The sequence below is a fragment of the Corythoichthys intestinalis genome, chromosome 22 (genome assembly GCF_030265065.1).
Source record: "Corythoichthys intestinalis isolate RoL2023-P3 chromosome 22, ASM3026506v1, whole genome shotgun sequence".
Lineage (NCBI taxonomy): Eukaryota > Metazoa > Chordata > Actinopteri > Syngnathiformes > Syngnathidae > Corythoichthys > Corythoichthys intestinalis.
This window is the reverse complement of record NC_080416.1, coordinates 5,132,324-5,153,960: the sequence shown is the minus strand read 5'-3', so window position 1 is coordinate 5,153,960 and position 21,637 is coordinate 5,132,324. Positions and strand designations below refer to the sequence as shown.

The 21,637-nt window shown below is 36.6% G+C and overlaps 2 protein-coding genes across 7 annotated transcripts in view; both read left to right on the top strand.

Annotated features, from left to right (window-relative positions):
• celf3a (cugbp, Elav-like family member 3a) overlaps window positions 1-9,307 on the top strand; it is an 85,233-nt gene extending 75,926 nt beyond the window's left edge. For all 5 annotated transcript variants that reach the window (XR_009061946.1, XM_057828720.1, XM_057828719.1 and 2 more), the window contains one exon: window positions 5,073-9,307. The gene's annotated coding sequence lies outside the window, so the exon portion shown is untranslated. The remainder of the gene's footprint in view (window positions 1-5,072) is intronic.
• Window positions 9,308-14,980: 5,673 nt separating this feature from the next.
• Window positions 14,981-21,637, top strand: part of LOC130911007 (ceramide synthase 2-like) — a 28,924-nt gene continuing 22,267 nt past the window's right edge. For both annotated transcript variants that reach the window (XM_057828725.1, XM_057828723.1), the window contains exons 1-4: window positions 14,981-15,384; window positions 20,124-20,294; window positions 20,378-20,495; window positions 20,615-20,733. In XM_057828725.1, the coding sequence (XP_057684708.1) occupies window positions 20,125-20,294; window positions 20,378-20,495; window positions 20,615-20,733 (407 nt within the window). In that variant the 5' untranslated portion in view covers window positions 14,981-15,384; window position 20,124. The remainder of the gene's footprint in view (window positions 15,385-20,123; window positions 20,295-20,377; window positions 20,496-20,614; window positions 20,734-21,637) is intronic.

Genomic DNA, 21,637 nt, shown 5'->3' with positions numbered 1-21,637 from the left:
GCATTGTGTTACTGATAGTAGCCTTTGTTACTGTGGTCCCAGCTCTCTGTAGGTCATTCACTAGGTCCCACCATGTGGTTCTAGGATTTTTGCTCACCGTTTTTGTTATCATTTTGACGCCACGGGGTGAGGAGGGAGTTGAAAGTCCGTGTTGCCCAACAACAGCCCCAAAGCATCACTGCTCTAGAGGAAATCTGCATGGAGGAATGGGCCAAAATACCAGCAACAGTGTGTGAAAAGCTTTTGAAGAGTAACAGAAAACGTTTGGCCTCCGTTATTGCTAACAAAGGGTACATAACAAAGTATTGAGATGTACTTTTGGTATTGACCAAATACTTATTTTCCACCATGATTTGCAAATAAATTCTTTCAAAATCAAACAATGTGATTTTCTGGTTTTTTTCCACATTCTGTCTTTCATGGTTGAGGTTTACCCATGTTGACAATTACAGGCCTCTCTAATATTTTCAAGTGGGAGAACTTGCACAATTAGTGGTTGACTAAATACTTATTTGCCCCACTGTATGTACACTTACGTTCAAGACTACACACATTTTAAGAATAAAACACTTAACACAAAACAATTGGTGTTCAAACATCCATCTAGTCTGATCAGTATGTAAATTAAGTAGATTAAATCGGCCTAATTCGCCTAACAAATGTCCGCTATCTTAAATGCTACGAATGCTGACATATTTACAATTCTCATAGCAAATCGCTCACACGTAACTCCACAATCTGTAGCTGCAAACTTAATTATAAATGCATACACAAATATATGTTAGCTGAAACAACTTACAGCCTTATGCGGGCCGAACCAAAGCACAGCTTACCTTTATCCATGTCAGACGAGAGTCTGCTCCACGGTCATAAGGCGACAGTCCAGCCAGACCCAAAGCTGCCACCAGACGGCAGTGTATCCTCCATCATCAAACAAAATACAAACTTTTGGACTTTTATTTTTGGACTATTATTTTATTTTATTATAACAATTACAATTAATCACATTTACAGTACTTACTCCAAAGAGCAACTAGAGGGCAACCAAAGTATTACAAATACAGGCAGGCAATCATCGGAAATGCTAATGTAATGACAATTCCCAAGATGCATTTTGCTGGGCTTTTGCATAGATTTTTGTATTATGTTACTTTTCTAGTTTTCTTAGTGACTATTTCTTTCTGGTAACTCAGTAGTGAGTTTATAATTCATTATTTTTCAATCATTTATTGTTCATATTATTTTTGCACAATGAATATAAATTGTCTGTTCACATAACAAATCCCAAGCATCTTAGTTTGGAAACATCGAATGGTCATTGAGTATAACTATTATGGCAAGCTGTGACCAGCCCTTGTACAAACACAGATTTACTTTGAAGACAACATGCATATTGGCCAAAAACCTTTGTCGATATTATCCTATATCATTTTAAAATGCTATTATCAGCCAATAGTATCGATATCGGACAACTCTTGTAATGAACATGCTAAAATGCAAAAAATAGCGGGCGTGTTATTGTTATGTATGTTGTTAGAAGTGTTTATTTTCTGTAGGTGTGAGACGAAATACAATTTCACTCTAAATGTCTTCGTGAAATATACTGTATGATCATTTTGTGCCTATTTTAAAGACATGATCTTTATTATACAAGTTTCTGGTTAATCTGTTTGGTTCTGTGATGTGCTGCTGGCAGAGGAACTGCATTCCTCTTTAGGAATTCTGGGGCCCAAAATAAAAAGTAATTTTCAGTTAATATGCTGATCTGATTACATCATGCTCATAAGAAACGTGTATCTGTAAACCACAAATCAGATTAGGGATTAAATGTTCGTTTTTAACATCAATTGAATTAGGCCTGTGCAAATATAATGATAATACATTTTATTTCAAAACGCTTTTCACGACACTCAAGGACACTTTATAACCAAGAATATAATAAATAAAAATAAAGAAAAACACAGATTAAAAGCAAAAGTCAGAGTACATCAAAATAGCTGGAAAGAAATCATAAAATATTGAACATTTTTATTATTGCAGGCTCATTGCCAAATGCAAATGGATTCTCTTTCTCTATAATAAATTGTGTGAATAAAATAGCAAATTACAAATGATTTACTTTTCTGGTTGGCAGGTACTCTAAAACCCAATTATTAATATACAAACAGAAAAGTATATTCTCCACTGAAAATATTAAATAATACCCGTAGTACATTTGCATTGATAGTAAATTAAAAGTCAAATGATAATTGACAGGGAGATTTTATTATTTAAGGATTATTACTATTAAGTATTATTATTAACACTAGAGTTGTCCGATAATTACTTCTTAACTACAATTGTCCAACTCCAAAAATCTGATACGCTATCAAACCGATACCTATATATACAATCATGGATTTACAATAAAATTAACAATCATATGTTGACGACCCACTGGATGCTTTAATAATAATAATGTTCACATAACAAATCCCAAGCATCTTTGGCAACATCTAATGGTCAGTAAGCATGACTGCTGTGCTAAGCCGTGACCATCCTTTGTACAAAGGCAGAAGGCTTCTACAATACATTCACTTTAAAGGTAACTTGCATAGTGGCCCAAAACTGACAATGCAAAACCGATTTTAATATTATCCGATATTAGAGCTGCAACTAAGGATTATTTTTTAATAGATGAATCTGACAATTAAATGATTATTCCGATAAATTCAATTACCTTCACAATTTAACCGAAGTTGTTTTAGACATATTGTAAGCAACAATGAAGACAAAATGGATTACTATTTACTTCAAAAATAATATTTTACTACACCTTTCTCCCTTAACTGTAGTCTACAACCGCACTGTTTTAGTACAAAAACTTTTTAATAGTTTTTAACAAAGTTTCTGAGTATAAAACATTAAAAAGTATTTCTCAGACACAAATCAGACAAAAGTCCTGTTCATTCAAATTTTAAAAAGTGCTGCTGATTGACATCTTGTGGGCAAAGCGCTGGTATAAATTGTGTCAATGACTCATTTATTTTCTTTAAACAAACTAAACAACATAATCGAATAAGGAGGCGGCAAACTGTAATGATTTATCAGACAGTTGTTCATAAATCCAATTTCAAAGCACACTCTCTTGTATGACAATTTCAAGTTTGAATTTTGTGTTAAAAACTGTTATATGCATGGGTCTTATGTGTGTGGTTTCTTTATAAAACAAGAAAACTTTACTATCTAACAAAAAAAAATACAAACAAACACTTAAGACACTGATTATCATGATCGCTGGCTATCTCAACGTGCTAAGTAGTAACATCTCATCACGAAAGAACACAAACAATTCATTCATTCACTTCATTTACTCACCTCTGACTGAGGCACACTGGATCCGACAACACAAAAGACAAGACACTGACTGACATAATCACACTGGCTTAGCACTCCATGCTAAGTCGTAACATCTCATCAACAAAGTATTCAAAAAACTACAATATGCTTCATTTACTCACCTCTGACGGAGGCACACTGGATCTGACAACACAAAAGAACACTGATTAGCATAATCTCTAACTAGTTTAGCGCTCCATGCTAAGTAGTAACATCTCATCAACAAAGTATACAAACAATACAACTGGCTTCATTTACGCACCTCTGATAGAGGCACACTGGATCTAACAACACAAAAGACAATTAAGACACTGATTAGCAAAATTGCTAACTAGCTTAGCGCACCGTGCTAAGTTGTAACTTCTCACCAACAAAGAATAAACACAATACAATTGGCTTCATTTACTCATCTCCGATGGAGGCACGCTGGATCTAACAACACAAAAGACAATTAAGACACTGATTAGCATAATCGCTAACTAGGTTAGCGCTCTGTGCTATGTAGTAACATCTAATCCCGAAAGAATACAAACAATACAATTACCTTCATTTACTCACCTCTGATGGAGGCACACTGGATCTAAAAACACAAAAGAGAATTTAAACTGATTAGCATAATTGCTAACTAGCTTAGCACTATGTGCTAAGCTAGTTAGCACACGTCTCATAAACAAAGAATACAAATAATACAATTGGCGACATTTACTCACCTCTGACGGAGGCAGAATGGATCTAACAACACAAAAGACAATTAGATCACTGAATAGCATAATCGCTAACTAGCGTAGCGCTGCGTGCGAAGTAGTAACTTCTCAACAACAAAGAATACAAACAATACAATTGGCTTCTTTGACTCACCTCTGATGGAGGCGCACTGGATCTTAATAACACCAAAGACAATTAAGACACTGGTTAGCATAATCGCTAACTAGCTTAGCCCTACATGCTAAGTAGTAACGACTCATCATTAAAGAATACAAACAATACTTCGCTTCATTTACTCATGTCTGACGGAAGCACAATACAAAAGACAATCTAACTCTCGACACTTTGTAATATTATTGATTCAGCAACCCAACCTGAGTGTAGCAGCGAACTCTCTCTCTCTCTTGCTGTAATCACTGGCGCACCCACGCAGTCTTACACACAAACAAAAACCCAAAGGAGACCTACAATGAAGCTCCTGGCAAAAATCGATTATCAAGTTCGTTCATATTTATCAATTTTAATTGCTTTAATCGATTAGATGTTTCAGCCTTATCCGATATCATTTGAAAATGGAACTCTAACACATTTTTTCAAATTATACATTGGAGGGTCATAAAAAAAACATATAGAACGTGTGCTGTATTTTGAGCATACTCGATCCAAAAAACCTGTCTGGTTGACGATTTGACTTTCAGAAATTGGACTATCCATAACATACATTGGATTCACGGCCGCCAGAATTCCTATCGTGCATGTTCTGAATTAATTTGCCTGCCAAAAGATATGAAAAATGACTTTGTTCAAATGTGTTTACACTTGCAGCACTATGAGTTGCATGGTCACTATATTTGAAATCTTAGATTCACCCTGCTGAAAGCAGTGGTTATTCAATGCATTTTTTTCTTTTAATAAATAATATGAAAATGTAATTGTTTTATCTATAATTTAACATTCTCATTTTTCTCCCCCCACTTTTTTACTTCCAGGACAATTTAGGAGTTCAATCAAGAAAACCACCTCGGGATGTCCCAGCCTTGTTTGGTTGTTTGACCAACTATAATAGCACATAGGAGCAACACTTCACACACACAAACAAACAGTGTTACACGTTTTCTATACGTACAGCTAATAAAACAACAGCTACTGCAGTAAATATCATCAAGGAATATACATTGGCAAAGTGTATCAGAAGTGCTCCAAGAATTCCTATCATTCCATTGCTGGATTTGTTTTATGATGTACATAATCTACTGGCAAGTTCTAATCTTCATGTTAAAAAAAAATATCACTAATGTGATTCTACTGAACAGGGTCCTGTTGTATAGTGTGATTTTGTGATCTAGATGGTCGGCTCTAAACTATGGAGGACCAAATGGGACAAAATGAAATCTAAATACTTAAATGCGTCATTAATTGATTAAAATGGGAATTCAATACTTTAATTCAGAAAAATACAAGTTCATTTATGTAAAAACAGCATTTTTTCACTATTTAAAGCAACACTAGGTAACTTTTCAACCTTTATAAAAATATTTGCTTAACTTTTGTGATATGTCGACTGACAACTAGTTGAATGACACCTCTTTTATATCTTGAGTGGGTCTGTATCGCTTTCACCGGCACTTATTAACTTTGAGGAGGGTGGCAGGAACCCTGCCACACATAAAAAAAACTATTTTTAGGGCATTTATGGGGTCACTTCCTGTTGATTTTCATGCATTTATGGGTCTTTTCCTGTTAATTTTGGGTTACTGAACAGGAAGTGATGCAAGAATGTCCAAATAATATATGGAAAGTGATTCAAAATCACCGGAAGTGACCCCAAAATCCCTCCGTATCAACCGGAAGTGACCCTAAATGAACAGGAAGTGTACCCGAATTGATCCAAAATCAACAGGAAGTGACTCGATACCTAAAGGAAGTCCGATATGCCTCAAAATCAACACTCGTCACAGCAAAGCTGCCATCGCAATTTTCCCAGAAATTGCCGTTTCTAGTTAAATAGTGAGTTTTTTTTTTATTACATTAAATGGACTCGTATTTTAGTGAATGAATGGCACTTTTATTTAATTAATTTCCACACATTGAAGTATTTATGTAAACATGTATTTATATACAATGGTATAAAAAAGTATCTGAACCTTTTGGAATTTCTCACATTTCTGCATACAATCACCATCAAATGTGATCTTTGTCAAAATCACACAGATGAAAATACAGTGTCTGCTTTAACTAAAACCACCCAAACATATATAGGTTTTCATATTTTAATGAGGAACACATGCAAACAATGACAGAAGAGAGAAAAATAAGCAAGTGAACCCTCTGCCTCAGGAGACTTCAAGAGCAATTGAAACCAATTTTTACCAAACATTTGAAGTCAGGTGTGTGCCCAATCACTGATGAGTGGTTTAAAGCTGCCCTGCCCTCTATAAATCACACACCTGGTAAGAATTGTCTTGATGAGAAGCAATGTCTGATCTGCATCATGGCTCGGTCAAAAGAGCTGTCTGAAGACCTGCGATCAAGGATTTTTGATTTGTATGAAGCTGGGAAAGGATACAAAACAATGTCTAAAAGTCTGGATGTTCATCAATCTGCCTAAGGAAACTTAGGAGCAGTCGAAACAAATTTTTACCAAAAATGTTAAGTAAGATGTGTGCCCAATCACTGATGAGTGGTTTAAACACTAGAACTACCCAGGGTAGATCAGTTGATACAAATCACTTTTGTAACCAGAGAAAGGTCATCCGACCCTAATCAGCATATCATTTGTGAACACTGAGGTCCTCATTAGTCATTCCCATTCACACTTGCAAAACCACAGGGATGGATTGCTCCAATTAGCATCTTGACTGTTTGCAGGGCAGGGCTGCCTTGGCTTTGTTGGACAATGGACCGCTCAGGCAGGCAGTCGGGCAGACAACCTTTTTACATATTCCAAAAGCTGCAGTTTTCCTACAGTATGTACTGTATACTGAAGCTTGTGTTTGCTGTGACAAAACAGCTGTTTCAGCTGCATTGGAAAGTTCTTTGGTCATTGTGTGCTTCAACATATATAAACTGTGAACCTTGACAACTGAATGTTGGACTTGTCAAGACAAAGTAAAGGTGCTTGATGGGATTTGTCACAGATGTTCTAGCACTCTTCTCAAGTGTAGACAGTCTGGTTTAGCTACAGTTCTGGATGCTAGTCGTAGTTTCATGCCACATGGCCCTCTCATCATTTTTACACTAACCCAGGAGTTAGCAAGTCTGGATTTAAAAATATTCAAGATGCTAATTGCAGGTATTCAGAGTGAAACCCCCCCTTCACACCTAGGCTGCTTGATTGCTTGTTTGAGTTGTCTATTGTTTGACAAAGCCAAGTAGTCAGTTTGATATCGGGGTCATTTGACAGTGTTAAAGCTGACCTGCCCATTATAAAACACACACCTGGTAAAAAAAAATGTCTTGATGATAACCATTGTCTGATAGGCATCATGGCTTGTTCGAAAGAGCTGTCTGAAGAGATGTGATCAGGGATTGTTGAGTTGTATAATGTTGGGAAAGGATACAAAACCATCTGTAAAAGTCTGGATGTTCATCAATCGTCAGTCAGAGAAGCTGTCTACAAATGGAGAGAGTTTGGCACTGTTGCTTCTCTCCCAGGAAGCGGCCGTCCACCAAAGATGATGCCAAGAAATCAGCGCAGAATACTCAGAGAGGTAAAAAAAGAACCCTAGAGTGTCAGCTAAAGACTTACAGTAATCGCTGGGACAGTCCAATATCTCCGTGTACACATCAACTATATGTAAAACTATGGCAAAGAATGGTGTTGATGGGAGGACTCCACTGAGGAAGCCACTGCTATCTTAAAAAAAAATATTGTTGCTCGTTTAATGTTCGCAAAAAGGCACTTAGGACACTCCACAGACGTTTTGGTAAAATATTTTGTGGACTGATGAAACCAAAGTTGAATTGTTCGGGAGTAACACACAATGTCATGTGTGGAAGAAAAATGGCACAGCTCACCAACATCAACAACTCATCCCCACCGTGAAGCATGGTGGAGGGAGCATTATGTTTTGGGGCTGTTTTGCTGCTTCAGGGTCTGGATAACTTGCAATCATTAATGGAAGAATAAATTCAAACGTTTATCAGGATTTTTTGCAAGAAAATCTAAGGCAGTCTGTCAGACAGTTGAAGCTTAAAAGCTGCAACAAGACAATGATCCAAAACACAGAAGTAAATCAACTCCAGAATGGTTTCAGAAGAACAAAATACACGTTCTGGAGTCGCCAAGTCAAACTCCAGACTTGAACCCCATTGAGATGCTGTGGCATGACCTAAAGACCGCGATTCATGCCAGAAATCCCATGAATCTGACTAAACTACAGCAGTTTTGTAGAGAAGAATGGGCCAAGATTAGTCCTGATCAATATGCCAGACTGATCTGCAGCTACAGGGAGCGCCTGGTTGAAGTTATTACTGCCAAAGGGGGGCACAAAATATTAAATGTGAGGGTTCACTCACTTATTTTTGCCCCGTCTGTCATTATTTGCATACTATCCTCATTAAAATATGAAAACCTATAAATGTTTGAGTGGTTTTAGTTAAAGCAGACACTGTTTTTTCATCTGTGTGATTTTGACAAAGATCAAATCACATTTGAGGGTGATTTTATGCAGAAATGTGAGAAATTCTAAAATGTTCCGATACTTTTTCATACCACTGTATTTCATTCTGTCCCATTTGGTCCTTCATAATAAACAGTCGGCGGGAAAAGAAAATCTATTCTGTATGATTACCACTGGTAACTTTGTTAAGTAGAAGTAGTTTGATTATTTATTTATACGTAAATGAATATCATGATGAGAATTGGATGGATTTCTCCAGTCTGTACATACCTTCGTTAAGGCGAATAAGTAAAAAACATTTTTGCTTCCACTACTTTTCAGCTTTACAAAGTGGTGGGAATTTTTCTATCTTTATTTTTTACTTTTAATTTATTCGGCAATGAATTTAAAGGGGAGTGATGTGTGTTTTGTTTTTTATTTAAGAATTTATGACTCTTTAATTAACTTCAAAACAAGGAATACACTTATTATAGAGTTTAAATGACCTGCTGTAAATGTAAGTTAAAAAGAAAAACAACAATGTTTCTTTATTTATTCTCTACAATGGCTGTTTTAAAACACATCTTTAAAAGAAAATAAAGTACGATTTAGAAGAAAAGATGTCAATTGTTCATTGTTTGTGTTTTTTTTAACATGGATAGCTGCAGTGGCGGAACAAATGTGAATGAGGCCCGTGTACGATAAATACAAACGGGCCCCCCGTGGTAGATTAGTCAAGAAGCATGGGTCAGACTGCGGTCGTTAACAAATTGTTTATTTTTTCTTAGCGGCCCGCAACCGGTCCATGTCCCGATGGTTGGGAATCCCTGTTGCTGAGCCTAGTACATGACCATATTATGCCAAACATAGACTTCATAATAGTATTGACGGGGCGCAGGGCCGATAAATAGGGGCCTGCATTGTTGGCGAGGCCGTCAAAGCTGACCGAGTGGATTCACAGACAATGAACTTTATTTCCTGAAAATTCTTGTGAATAAATGCTTAAATCCCCAAATTCTTTATAGATATGGACGTAAAACAGTGTAGGTTCTTGGTTAAAAGCAAAACAAAACAAAACAAAAAAAAAAGTGCAATTAGCATTTATTTTACATAAATATGTCGGCGTACAATGCTAGTCTGTTCGTGAACGTAGCTCGCGGCCGCCTGATATAAACAGAGCTTTTCTGGTGAAAATTATTGTGAATAAATGCTTAAATCCCCAAATTCTTTGTAGATATGGACATAAAAGAGTCTCGATTCTTGGTTAAAATAAAAATTAAAAAAAAAATGCAATTAGCATTTATTTTATGAAAATATGGCAAAGTACAATGCTAGTCTGTTACTAAATGTAGCTATTGGCCGCCTGATGTAAACAGAGATTTTCTGGTGAAAATTCTTGTGAATAAATGCTTAAATCCCCAAATTCTTTGTAGATATGGATGTAAAACAGTCTCGATTCTTGGTTAGAAGCAAAAAAAAAAACATGCAGTTAGCATTTATTTTACATAAATATGTCGGAGTACAATGCTAGTCAGTTAGTGAATGTAGCTAGCGGGCGACATAGGTAAACAGAGCTTTTCTGGTGAAAATTCTTGTGAATAAATGCTTAAATCCCCGAATTCTTTATCGATATGGACGTAAAACAGTCTCGATTCTTGGTTAAAAGCCAAAAAAAAAAAAAAAACGTGCAGTTAGCATTTATTTTACATAAATATGTCAAAGTACAATGCTAGTCTGCTAGTTAATGTAGCTAGCGGCCGCCTGATGTAAACAGAGCTTTTCTGATGAAAATTCTTGTGAATAAATGCTTAAATCCCCGAATTCTTTATCGATATGGACGTAAAACAGTCTCGATTCTTGGTTGAAAGCAAAAAAACGTGCAATTAGCATTTATTTTACGTAAACATGTCAAAGTACAATGCTAGTCTGTTAGTGAATGTAGCTGGCGGCCGCCTTATGTAATCAGAGCTTTTCTGGTGAAAGTTCTTGTGAATAAATGCTTCTATCCCCGAATTCTTTATAGATATGGACATAAAACAGTCTCGATTCTTGGTCAAAAGCAAAAAAAACCATGCAGTTAGCATTTTATTTTACGTATATATGTCAAATTAAAATGCTAGTCTATTAGTGAATGTACCTAGTGGCCGCCTTATGTAAACAGAGCTTTTCTGGTGAAAATTCTCGTGAATAAATACTTAAATCCCTGAATTCTTTATAGATATGGACTTAAAACAGTCTCGATTCTTGGTTAAAAGCAACACACACAAAAAAACGTGCAGTTGGCATTTATTTTATGTAAATATGTCAAAGTATAATGCTAGTCTGTTACTGAATATAGCTAGCGGCCGCCTTATGTAAACAGAGCTTTTCAACAGAAATCACGCGTTAGATCGCTGCGTGCATGTGTTTGTGGTTAGCTCCTCTAGATGTGGGCGGCCCCCTACTTGAATGCGAGGCACAGTGCATGACTGATCTGACCCGTCAATACCATTATTAAGTCTATATGCCAAAAGACACAAAAATCATCAAGTTTAGACGAGTATTCTACGACAAATTACCCGTCCAAAGAGTCCTCTAATGGAGAAAAAAACATTTTAACCTCAAAATGGTAAATGGGAGTCATCCACCTTCCTCCCCTAAGCTCCCCCCTTGGATACGAGTCCTCTATGAATATAAAACTGTTGTTATTCTGCCGAAGGTGTAAAAAAGTGCAAGAAAACTCAAATAAAGCAAATAAGTCTGCTGTGTAACTGCGATCCTTAAGCAAACTAATCCACAACTTACTGCGAGCTAATGACTATGCCTTATGAATATGGAGTAGTTGGGGAAAGGTGGAGAGACAGCTGGTGTTTGCAGATCTGCCAAAGCATTCTGGGTTTGGCCCGATGTGTCCAAACATGCTCACTTCTTTGACATGTCTAGAATATGAGGGGCTGAACAGACCCTGAATTTTTCAAGTTGTTTGTGGTGCAAAACATGACATTAGAATTGTGTCTTCAAAAATAATTAGACAAACTGACAGGTAGGTACATACAAAATACATAGTAGATAAGTTGTAATTATACTGTATTCCAAATATGTACACTGTATTATGTATAGCAAATATTGAGATGATAACATACGCCTAATAAATTACAGTAAAATGATTAATGAGGCTTCACCAACTAGCAGATTGGATTAAAATGAATCTTGTTGACATTTGTAAATGTGCTTTGTAGTCAATGATTCGAGTCATATTCGAACAATGCCTGAAAACTGATGGATAATACATTCTTTAAAGAGTATATTCGTACATGGATAGTTTCTAACTCAATGATTTTTCCATGAACTCTTTATGGGGACTCATTCAATTGTAAATATTCCCTATTAAAAAGTGTTTGAACCAGTGTTGTTTTCGTCAACAATGACTACGACGAAACTATTTCGTCAACGAACAATTTTTCTCACGACAATGACGAGACGATAACAAGATAAAAACGTCTCTTGGGAGACTAAAACATAACGAAACTCAACCCCCAACTCACCAGTGTCCTCTCCTCTCCAGGCTAGCTTGTTTTGCAATACACAGTAAGATTTGTTTTCTTGTCTCGGCAAGAAAGAATATGCAATGTTGTTTTAGCATTTAAAGGTCTGTGCTGAGTGATCATCACATATGAAATGTAACTCTTAGCGTTAGCATTGCATTCGCATCAGGCTAGTGAAAATAATACGGTATACTGTTTTGCTGCTTAGAGTGTATTATCACTAGGAAGTTCGTGTTGTCCTTGTGGACGCTAAATATATGTGCTCACCTGTCAATGTTTATTCAAAATTGTTGGAAACCTATATTTATTTTTGGACAAAAACGTTTGAATTTTAGATACAACAAAGTTTTGAGTGAACAGCGACTAAAGCTAGACAAAATTAACATGAGTAAAATAACTAAAATAGGACTAAGACTAATAACTATTTTTGTCCAAAAGACTTAGATCGGGGGTCAGCAACCCAAAATGTCTGAACAGCCATACTGGAGCAAAAAAAAAAAAAAAAAAATGTCAGGGGCCACAAAAAATTGAAAGCCCTATATTAGCCTTATAATAAAGGCAACACATTCTGTATGTATCTATTGTACTAAGACTAAGTTGGCTACAAATACATAATGATCGTTTATGATTACCGTAATTTCCACACCATAAGGCGCTCCTGAAAGCCCCACCAAAAGCCTTATAATCCAATTTGTTTTATATATATATATGAATTAATATTGGTTAATCATGGCATGTAATTCCATTTAGCTCAGCTCTTTCTTATGGATACATAACGCAACGCCAATCACTACTACTACTACTACTGTGCCTTATAACGTAAATGGCCCTATACATTAAAATGTCATTCATTGAAGGTGCGCCATATACTCCGATGCACCTTTTAGTGTGGAAAATATGGTAAATGAGTATTTTCCTGCAGTTTAAGTTCATTACAAAATAACGAAATAGAAGAGCATTTGGTTCATGTTTGTCCTCCTACTGAAACCATATTAAAAAATGAAAAATAAATTTCCCTGCCCCATCTTTTGCCATTTTCAAACATTTTTGAAAACGCTCCAGGGAGCCATTAGGGGAATGCTAAAGAAGCGGCTCTAGAGCCGTGGTTTGCTGACCCCCAACTTTGACTAAGATGAAAATTATAAGGGCTACCATAAACAACACTGGTTTGGACTTTTTAAAAAAAAGTACTTCACCCAACACTAAATATAACATTGTATAATACATTATATAAAGAGTATACTGAATTTTTAGCTTTAATTGATTACAGTGATTTCTCGCTACTTTGTGCTTCAAGCTTCGTGCCCTCGGTCCATCGCAGATTTTTTTTTCAATTAAAAAATAAATAAATAAATACTGATGAGCTGTCCCGAGCCGATAGCGCAATCTCAAGCTCGCTACCGCCCTCCCTCTCCCTGCTCTTTGTGCGTCAGAGAATGAACTGGAGTTGCTTATTTAAGTAAACGATGATTAACTCTAACCCATGGATTAGAGTTTCAAAGCGCCTCATGTGTCAATCATCGTTTAACTTGTTAAACAGCTGCTGTGGCAACTCATCGTGTGTAAGTGAGCAGCTGGAGCGGATTTGAGTGGACACTCATTGAAGCATTCATTAAAGACAAGCATTTTTCTTACACTTTTTAAACGGGCGTCTACTTTTTTCTTGTTTAAAAATAATTCTGTGGGACAATAACATGTTTAAAACTTATCATAATTATTACATTTAAAGAGCTTAAAAACAATTTATTAATATTATATATATATATATATTAGGGCTGTCAAAATGATCACGTTAACGGGCGGTAATTAATTTTTTAAATTAATTACGTTAAAATATTTGACACAATTAACGCACATGCCCCGCTCAAATTAAAATGACAGCAGTTTAATGTCCGCTTGTTACTTGTTTTTTGTTGTTTGGTGCCCTCTGCTGGCGCTTGGGTCCAAATTATTTTATGGGTTTGGGGAGTGAGCATGGTGTAATGACATAAACAATGGCAAGCTACTGGTTTATTTTTTGATTGAAAATTTTACAAATTTGATTAAACGAAAACATTAAGAGGGGTTTTAATATAAAATTTCTATAACTTGTACTAACATTTATCTTTTAAGAACTACAAGTCTTTCTATCCATGGATCGCTTTAACAGAATGTTAATAATGGTAATGCCATCTTGTTGATTTATTGTTATAATAAACAAATTCAGTACTTATGTACAGTATGTTGAATGTATATATCAGTCTTGCATCTTATCTTTCCATTCTAACAATAATTTACAGAAAAATATGGCATATTTTATAGATGGTTTGAATTGCGATTAATTACGATTATTTAATTTTTAGGCTGTGATTAACTTGATTAAAAATTTTAATCGTTTGACAGCTCTAATATATATATATATATATATATACATAAAAGTTTTTTTTTTATTATACTTTGGGGAAAAGGTAAAGAAAAACGTCTTATATGGATCTCTTTCCAATGATAGATCTGAATAAATACATTAAACAAAAAAATGGGGGGCGCTACTTCGCTGTTTTTCACTTATCGCGGTGAGTTCTTGTCCCCAATAACCGCGAAAAACGAGGGCTCACTGAATTTTCCTCCTCAATTAGATACTGTATTCTGTAATATGAATGTTTTGTTGAAATAATAGTGTTATTTGTGTTTCTGACGCCCTCCAGAGGCTAAATTGTGAAGTCCATTTCAGCCCTCATTCAACGCTCACGTCACTTTTTTTTTTTTTACAAGACACTGTTACCCGCCCCCGGCCCAGTTTAAACATATTAATACCAGCCGTAACCGTTCACTTCGTTCTCTCATTCGTTCCCGTTTGATCAGTATCCGTTTGCACTGTGATATTACAGGAAAAAGTCAACATGTCGTCCCCCTCCCCTCGTTGATAGATTTGAAATCCCCATTTCAAAAGAGGCGTGCTGTGGATTAGAAGTGCGACAGATTTTCCCCCCGAGAATGAAGCAAACCTGAGCTGCAACAGAGTGGGGAACCGGACTGTTGGCGAATTATTGAAAGCTCAGAAAGTTGGAGTGTCTCGAATGGCGAAGCGTACGTGAATTTCACTTCGCGCGAACAGGAAAAGGAGGACAAGCAGCAACAAGCGCCGCTGAATTTTGGAGACAACGCTACCTGGACTGTACTGAGTAAAGTCTGTGGAGGTAAATTGGCGGCAGCACCGTTACACGATGGACGCTTTCTTGCATCGAGTAAAAACAATATTCCCGCTGAAGTTTGTTTACCTATAGGGTTATATTTTCAGTTTTACTTTGTTTTTCTCTGATAAAAGCCTTACCATGTGGCATGCTGTCACGACGCGGAAAAGCGCTAAACATCAGACTTCAGCTAGCTAACAGGCCCGAGCTTGTCTTCTGGTAAGCATGTTTTGGAGAACTGCGAGATAAGGCCACTGAACGCATCATTTGTTCTCATTAACCGTTGGGTGTAGAAAAGTGGCCCCGGGTACATAAGTTGTTCACTGTAAACTGCGCTGTACTGTTTCAAAGTGGCTCATGTGTTTTCACGTGACGTGACCTTTTAAGGCAGACTACTTGTTTTAGTGCCCTCTCATTTCTCAACTTGTGGTTCCGCTACGTCCTGCCTGGGAGACTCCCCGTTTACGCCACGTTCTTATGTGCGTTGGTGGGCCACTCCCAAAGACTTTACGCAAAGTGCGTAGAAAGCAGTGACAGGCACAGAAAAGAAGAGATTCGGTGAAAACCTCAGCAGAAGGATGCTCGAATTGAAAAGATTAGATAATGTTACTAAAATAGAAAAATGTTTAAAGCAACATTACGTAACTTTTCAACCTTCATAAAATATTTTCATAACATTTGTGATGACATGTCGACTGAGAACTAGTTGAATGACACCTCTTTTATACCTTGAGGGGGTCTGTATTGCTTTCACTTGCACTAATTAAATGGTGCTTGTAGCTGTATTACAGTGGCTTAGATGGTGTCTAGAGAAATTCCTCAACTGAAATTTTGATGTTATTAAGGTAAAAAAAACATCCCCACTGCCAAGCTTGCTGCGCTCCACACTGTATACTCCCACTGTGAAGAAAACTCGAGCCGATGACTTCTTTGAAGCTTCACCTTGACCTTAATTAGCCCACAGAGGTGTACTGATATGTTGCGCCGTGCGTAATCTGTGACATGTTTGCAGAAGTTGAGCCATACTTGTTTTCAGCTGCAACACTTGAGTACAACACACTGTTTGAAAAGAAAAACGAAAGCCTAATCCCTCCTTGTATCTCACCTCAATGGACTTCAGCATGTTGTAATGGTATGATGTCATGCTAGCCCTGTATATAGATATACATACCGGACTGATTAGTCATAGCTTATCATCCCTGAAATGGGTTGATATACCAAACCATTACAGTCAGTAATAATCAGGTTTGTTTTGTTCGCTTTTATGATATCTCTTTCTCCTTATCTATTTCATTATAGTCACAACAAGACTTACTGGCATTCTGTTGCAACAGATAGACTTAACCGGTAAATTGATTCAGAATTTTCAAGCCAATACTGTTGAGAAAGGTTACCGCATGGAGAACCCAAAAGTAGAAAGTTAAGTTAGCTTCAGTAAAACTTAGCTTGAAGAATTTGAAGGTTATAGCACCTACTGCTGGGAGAAAATTGGTCAAGACGGTGAAAAGTCTGCTCTGGAGATGCCCAATCCATTTAGACTTGAAGGAGCGAATGAACATTTGTTCATTTGAAAGCAAGAGCATTTGAAGCCAGTCTTTCTGATTTTAGGGGGCATTTACACATAACTTTCTGTTCATTTTAGGGCATTTACACCTCCATTCTTGTTGATTTTGAGTCATTGCCTATTATTTGAGGAATTCCCAAAGTCTGTAACCCAAAATCAACAGGAAGTGACCCACAAATGCCCCCAAAACAACAGTAAAAAAAAATAAAGTGTTGTTTTTGACAGCCCTTTTAATTTTAGTCTTAGTCTTTTGGACGATAATACTTATTAGTCTTAGTTAGGGTTGTTCCGATCATGGTTTTTTGCTCCCGATCCGATCCCGATCGTTTTAGTTTGAGTATCTGCCGATCCCGATATTTCCCGATCCGATTGCTTTTTTTTGTTCCCGATTCAATTCCAATCATTCCCGATAATTTTTCCCGATCATATACATTTTGGCAGTGCATTAAGAAAAAAATGAATAAAACTCGGACGAATATATACATTCAACATACAGTACATAAGTAATGTATTTGTTTATTATGACAATAAATCCTCAAGATGGCATTTACATTATTACACATTCTTTCTGTGAGAGGGATCCACAGATAGAAAGACTTGTGACTTTGTATATTGTGACTAAATATTGCCATCTAGTGTATTTGTTGAGCTTTCAGTAAATGATACACTAGCCATGCCCAAATGCATCATGGGAAGTGGAACCATGACTGTGCGTAGTGCTACCAATTGATATATCTTCTCTGCGTTGGGAAATAACTTGGGATGTTAAGAAAAAGATCAATTGCTACATTGCTTTCTACGATATTTCTAATCGTAGGGCGAGGGATTGTAAGGCTTTAGCCAATTAAAAAAAGGTTCCAAAGGCTGCCAAAATTCACTCTACTCATTTTACGCTGCCTTTTAGTTCCTTTATATAGGTAAAACGGCGCCATTACAGATTGAGCGCGACAATGTGTGAGTGGGTCGTGCAGCGCATGCATTAATTGCATTAAATATTTTAACGTGATAAATTTTCAAAAAAATTAATTACCGCCATTATAGGGATAAATTTGATGACCCTACCGTAAGCCTAAACTAAAGACTCTGGATGAGTGTAACATATCATGTCTGTAACGTTAAATACAATTAGAAAACGATTTAATTAAAAAAATATAGTATATATATTAAAAAAAAGCATGGCAGATATTTTTTTGCTGATTCCGATACTTTGAAAATGACGTGATCGGACCCGATCAATCGGGATGCCGATCGATCGGGACATCTCTAGTCTTAGTCATTATTTTAGTTATCTTAAAATGTGTTTGACTTAATCTAGTTTTTGTTGATGAAGATTAATTTCGTCTAGTTTTAGTCAACGTTTACTCCAAATGTTTTCATCTGTAGAATAAAAATTTTTACTCCAAAAATACATAAGTAAACAAGTTTCCAACTATTTCGAATGAACATTGACAGACAAGCACGTACTGTAGTGTCTACATTACAAGGATAACGCCAACTTGGTGATAATCAGTGTTGTTAATAACTGCGTTAGAATGTAACTGTGTTATATTTTTCAGTAGTGAGTAATCTAATTAATTACTTTTCTCATCTTGGCAGCGCTGTTACCATTACTGAGGCGGGAAAGGCGTGCGTTACTATGCGTTATTATGTTGGTTGAATGACGCGAGAAAAGTCTGGGAGAGACGGACTCACGGAGACGAGAGAGCAGAGCAGGAGTGGGGAGTAGGCAAGGGAGTTGTGACGGCGTTCCAAACGCAATGCTAGTAGGCTCCAATAATACCTGACTGTAGCCGATAGCCTACAAACTTCGCCCTTCGTCTTAATGAAAAAGTGTACGTTGACGAATTTTTTCATTGTCATCGTTGAGAAGAACAACACTGGAAAACACTATAAATCAACAACAAATGACCTGAATTGCCCCAAAATGAAATGATGAAAAATGAAACTCATTGGTTGCCGTTGACCGCCATAGACGTCCAATCCGTTTGAATCGCTGCCATCCCTCCCAATTCAAACGGATTGGAGGTCTACTAGTGATAAACTCAATTCAATTCACAGCAGAAGGATGAAAAAAGCTTGTTTTTCCTTAAATTACTACGTATATTGTAAAATATTGTAGACTTATTTCCTACATACATTTCTATACACTTACATCAGAGTACACTTACATTGAAGATTCTAGATGCAGGTTAGGGCTGCAGCTATCGAATATTTTAGTAATCGAGTAATCGACTGAAAATTCTATCGATTAATCGGATAAAACAAATATATTTTTAGGTGAAGAGCAATTATAAATATACATGAGAAAACAAGACATTTCATCTAATCTTGAACCATTTTCAGTCAATCAATGTCTTTATTTTCGATGTTTATTGTTGAAAACAGCCAACAATTGCATCTCAGATGTAACTAGAATTAAAAAAAAGACTAATTCACTATTTTCACTCAAAAAACCTTTAGTTCTTATAAAAAAAAACTATATATATATATATATATATATATACCTAAAAATGCCGTTACGCTTGATAACACACATCACTTTAAGTTAGGATTTTTTTCCCACGTGTTTCAATTGAATTTCTATTTGTGTCAAGCCATTTTTACACGCATCGACAGTGGTCATAATTAATAGAAACCTAGCCCTCCGCAGTGCTAACGTTACGTGAGCTGGTGACAGTAACGTTAATCTTATTTATTATATACTGCTTTAAGATGGCGGCTGTTTACTAACGCTGCCCAGACGCAGCCGAGTCTGTCATTTCGCATCTAGTTCAACATACTCATCAGACTCATCAGACGCTACCTGCTACCAACGTAGCATCGTGCGGGCTAGTATTTAGCAACTTCAGCGTCGTTTGTAGCGGCCGTCTGCTGCAGTAGTTTTTTTTTTTTTTTTTTTTTGCTTCTTCCTCTACGCACGTGCCATCAGCGCGTTGTCCCGCATTAAAAGTAGTCCGAGCAAAACATGATGCTTAGAGCTGTCAAAATAAACGATTACTCGAGCTGAATAAAATTACTCTGATCAGTTTTTAAATTCAAGTTACTCGAGTTGCTCGAGTATTCGTTTCAGCTCTAATGCAGGTATTTTAATATCATATCAATACCATGAAACTTTGTCAGGTGTGTAAAGATTCAAAAGGTTTTTTTAATGACACAACATATTCTGTTTTTAAATCCCCAGAATGTTATCCAGGTTAAACGAGTATATATGGGCAGACTGGATTTGGTTTCCGGATGGCTTCGGTTGGGCGGACCTCAAGGATCCCGATGTTGTCCTACCTCAGTTACCGGATCTTTGGGCTTTCATTCCTTTTGCCATCTTATTCCTGGTCATTAGACCGATATTCGAAAGGCAAGGATTTGTCAGTGTTAATAGGATGATAATCTTTCTGACAAAACGTAATGTACGTGCTGTTCATTTTTTGTTTTTTTCAGGTGGGTAGCAATTCCTATGGCATCTCTGCTGGGAGTAAGTGATAAAAAGCGTGTTGATCCTCACTTGAATCCCTTACTGGAAGCCCACTACTGCAGCTTATCTAAGCACCCCACACAGGTAAACAAAGGAGTCGATCAATTCACTATTGTTACTATTTGGCGGCAACTCTTTTGGCATTGTATCTAAACTGTCAAAAACGGCGTCTACCTCTTTTCATCTCATGTGTTTGTTTTCAGAGCTCCTTAGAAAAGTTAAGTAAACAGACAGACTTCTCAGTGCGACAGGTCCAACGATGGTTCAAACAGCGGCGGAACCAGGACCGACCTAGCAAGATTAAAAAGTTTCAAGAAGCCAGGTACTCGGAGCGCTTCTACTTTATAATCATTAATTACATAACCGTCATAACAGGGGTTTTTGAGCTGTTGTGTATCTGTCACGTCACCTAGTATCAATTTGCCTTGGGTGACACTTTTGTTCTGCTTGTCTTGTTTATCACATGAGTGCTAGCCTACATGCACAAAAATTCAAATAAAGTTCCAGAATTTCAAGTTACACCAACATTATGTTCAGCAACGTAAAAGCAATTAATCCTTATACTTGTGCTCCTGATTAGCACATAGACAAATTGTAGTTGGATTTAACTAGAACACTCCTTCTCAAACTTTTAAACCCAGATAGCAAAATGTGTTCAAATGTTCAAGATTAACTTTGGAGTCCATTTTGTTTAATGTATCATACTGTAATGTGTTAATATTGCAAATTTGTCTATCAAAAGCAACAATGATAATTGTTCATGCCATTTTTAAATGCTAACGTATATATGCAACATACAACAATAAAACATTGGAACAATCAACTAGAGTGGTATGAAAAAATATCTGAACTTTTTTGGAATTTCTTACATTTCTGTATATAATGACCATCAAATGTGATCTGATCTTTGTCAAAATCACATAGATGAAATCACTGTCTGCTTTAACTAAAACCACCCAAACATTTATAGGTTTTATTATTTTAATGACGATAGTATGCAAACAATGACAGAACGGGGAAAAATAAGTAAGTGAACCATCACATTTAATATTTTGTGGCCCCCCCTTTGGCAGCAATAACTTCAACCAGACGCTTCCTGTAGCTGCAGATCACATCGATTAGGACTAATCTTAGCCCATTCTTCTCTACAAAACTGCTGTAGTTCAGTCCGATTCCTGGGATGTCTGGCATGAATCGCTGTCTTTAGGTCATGCCACTGCATCTCA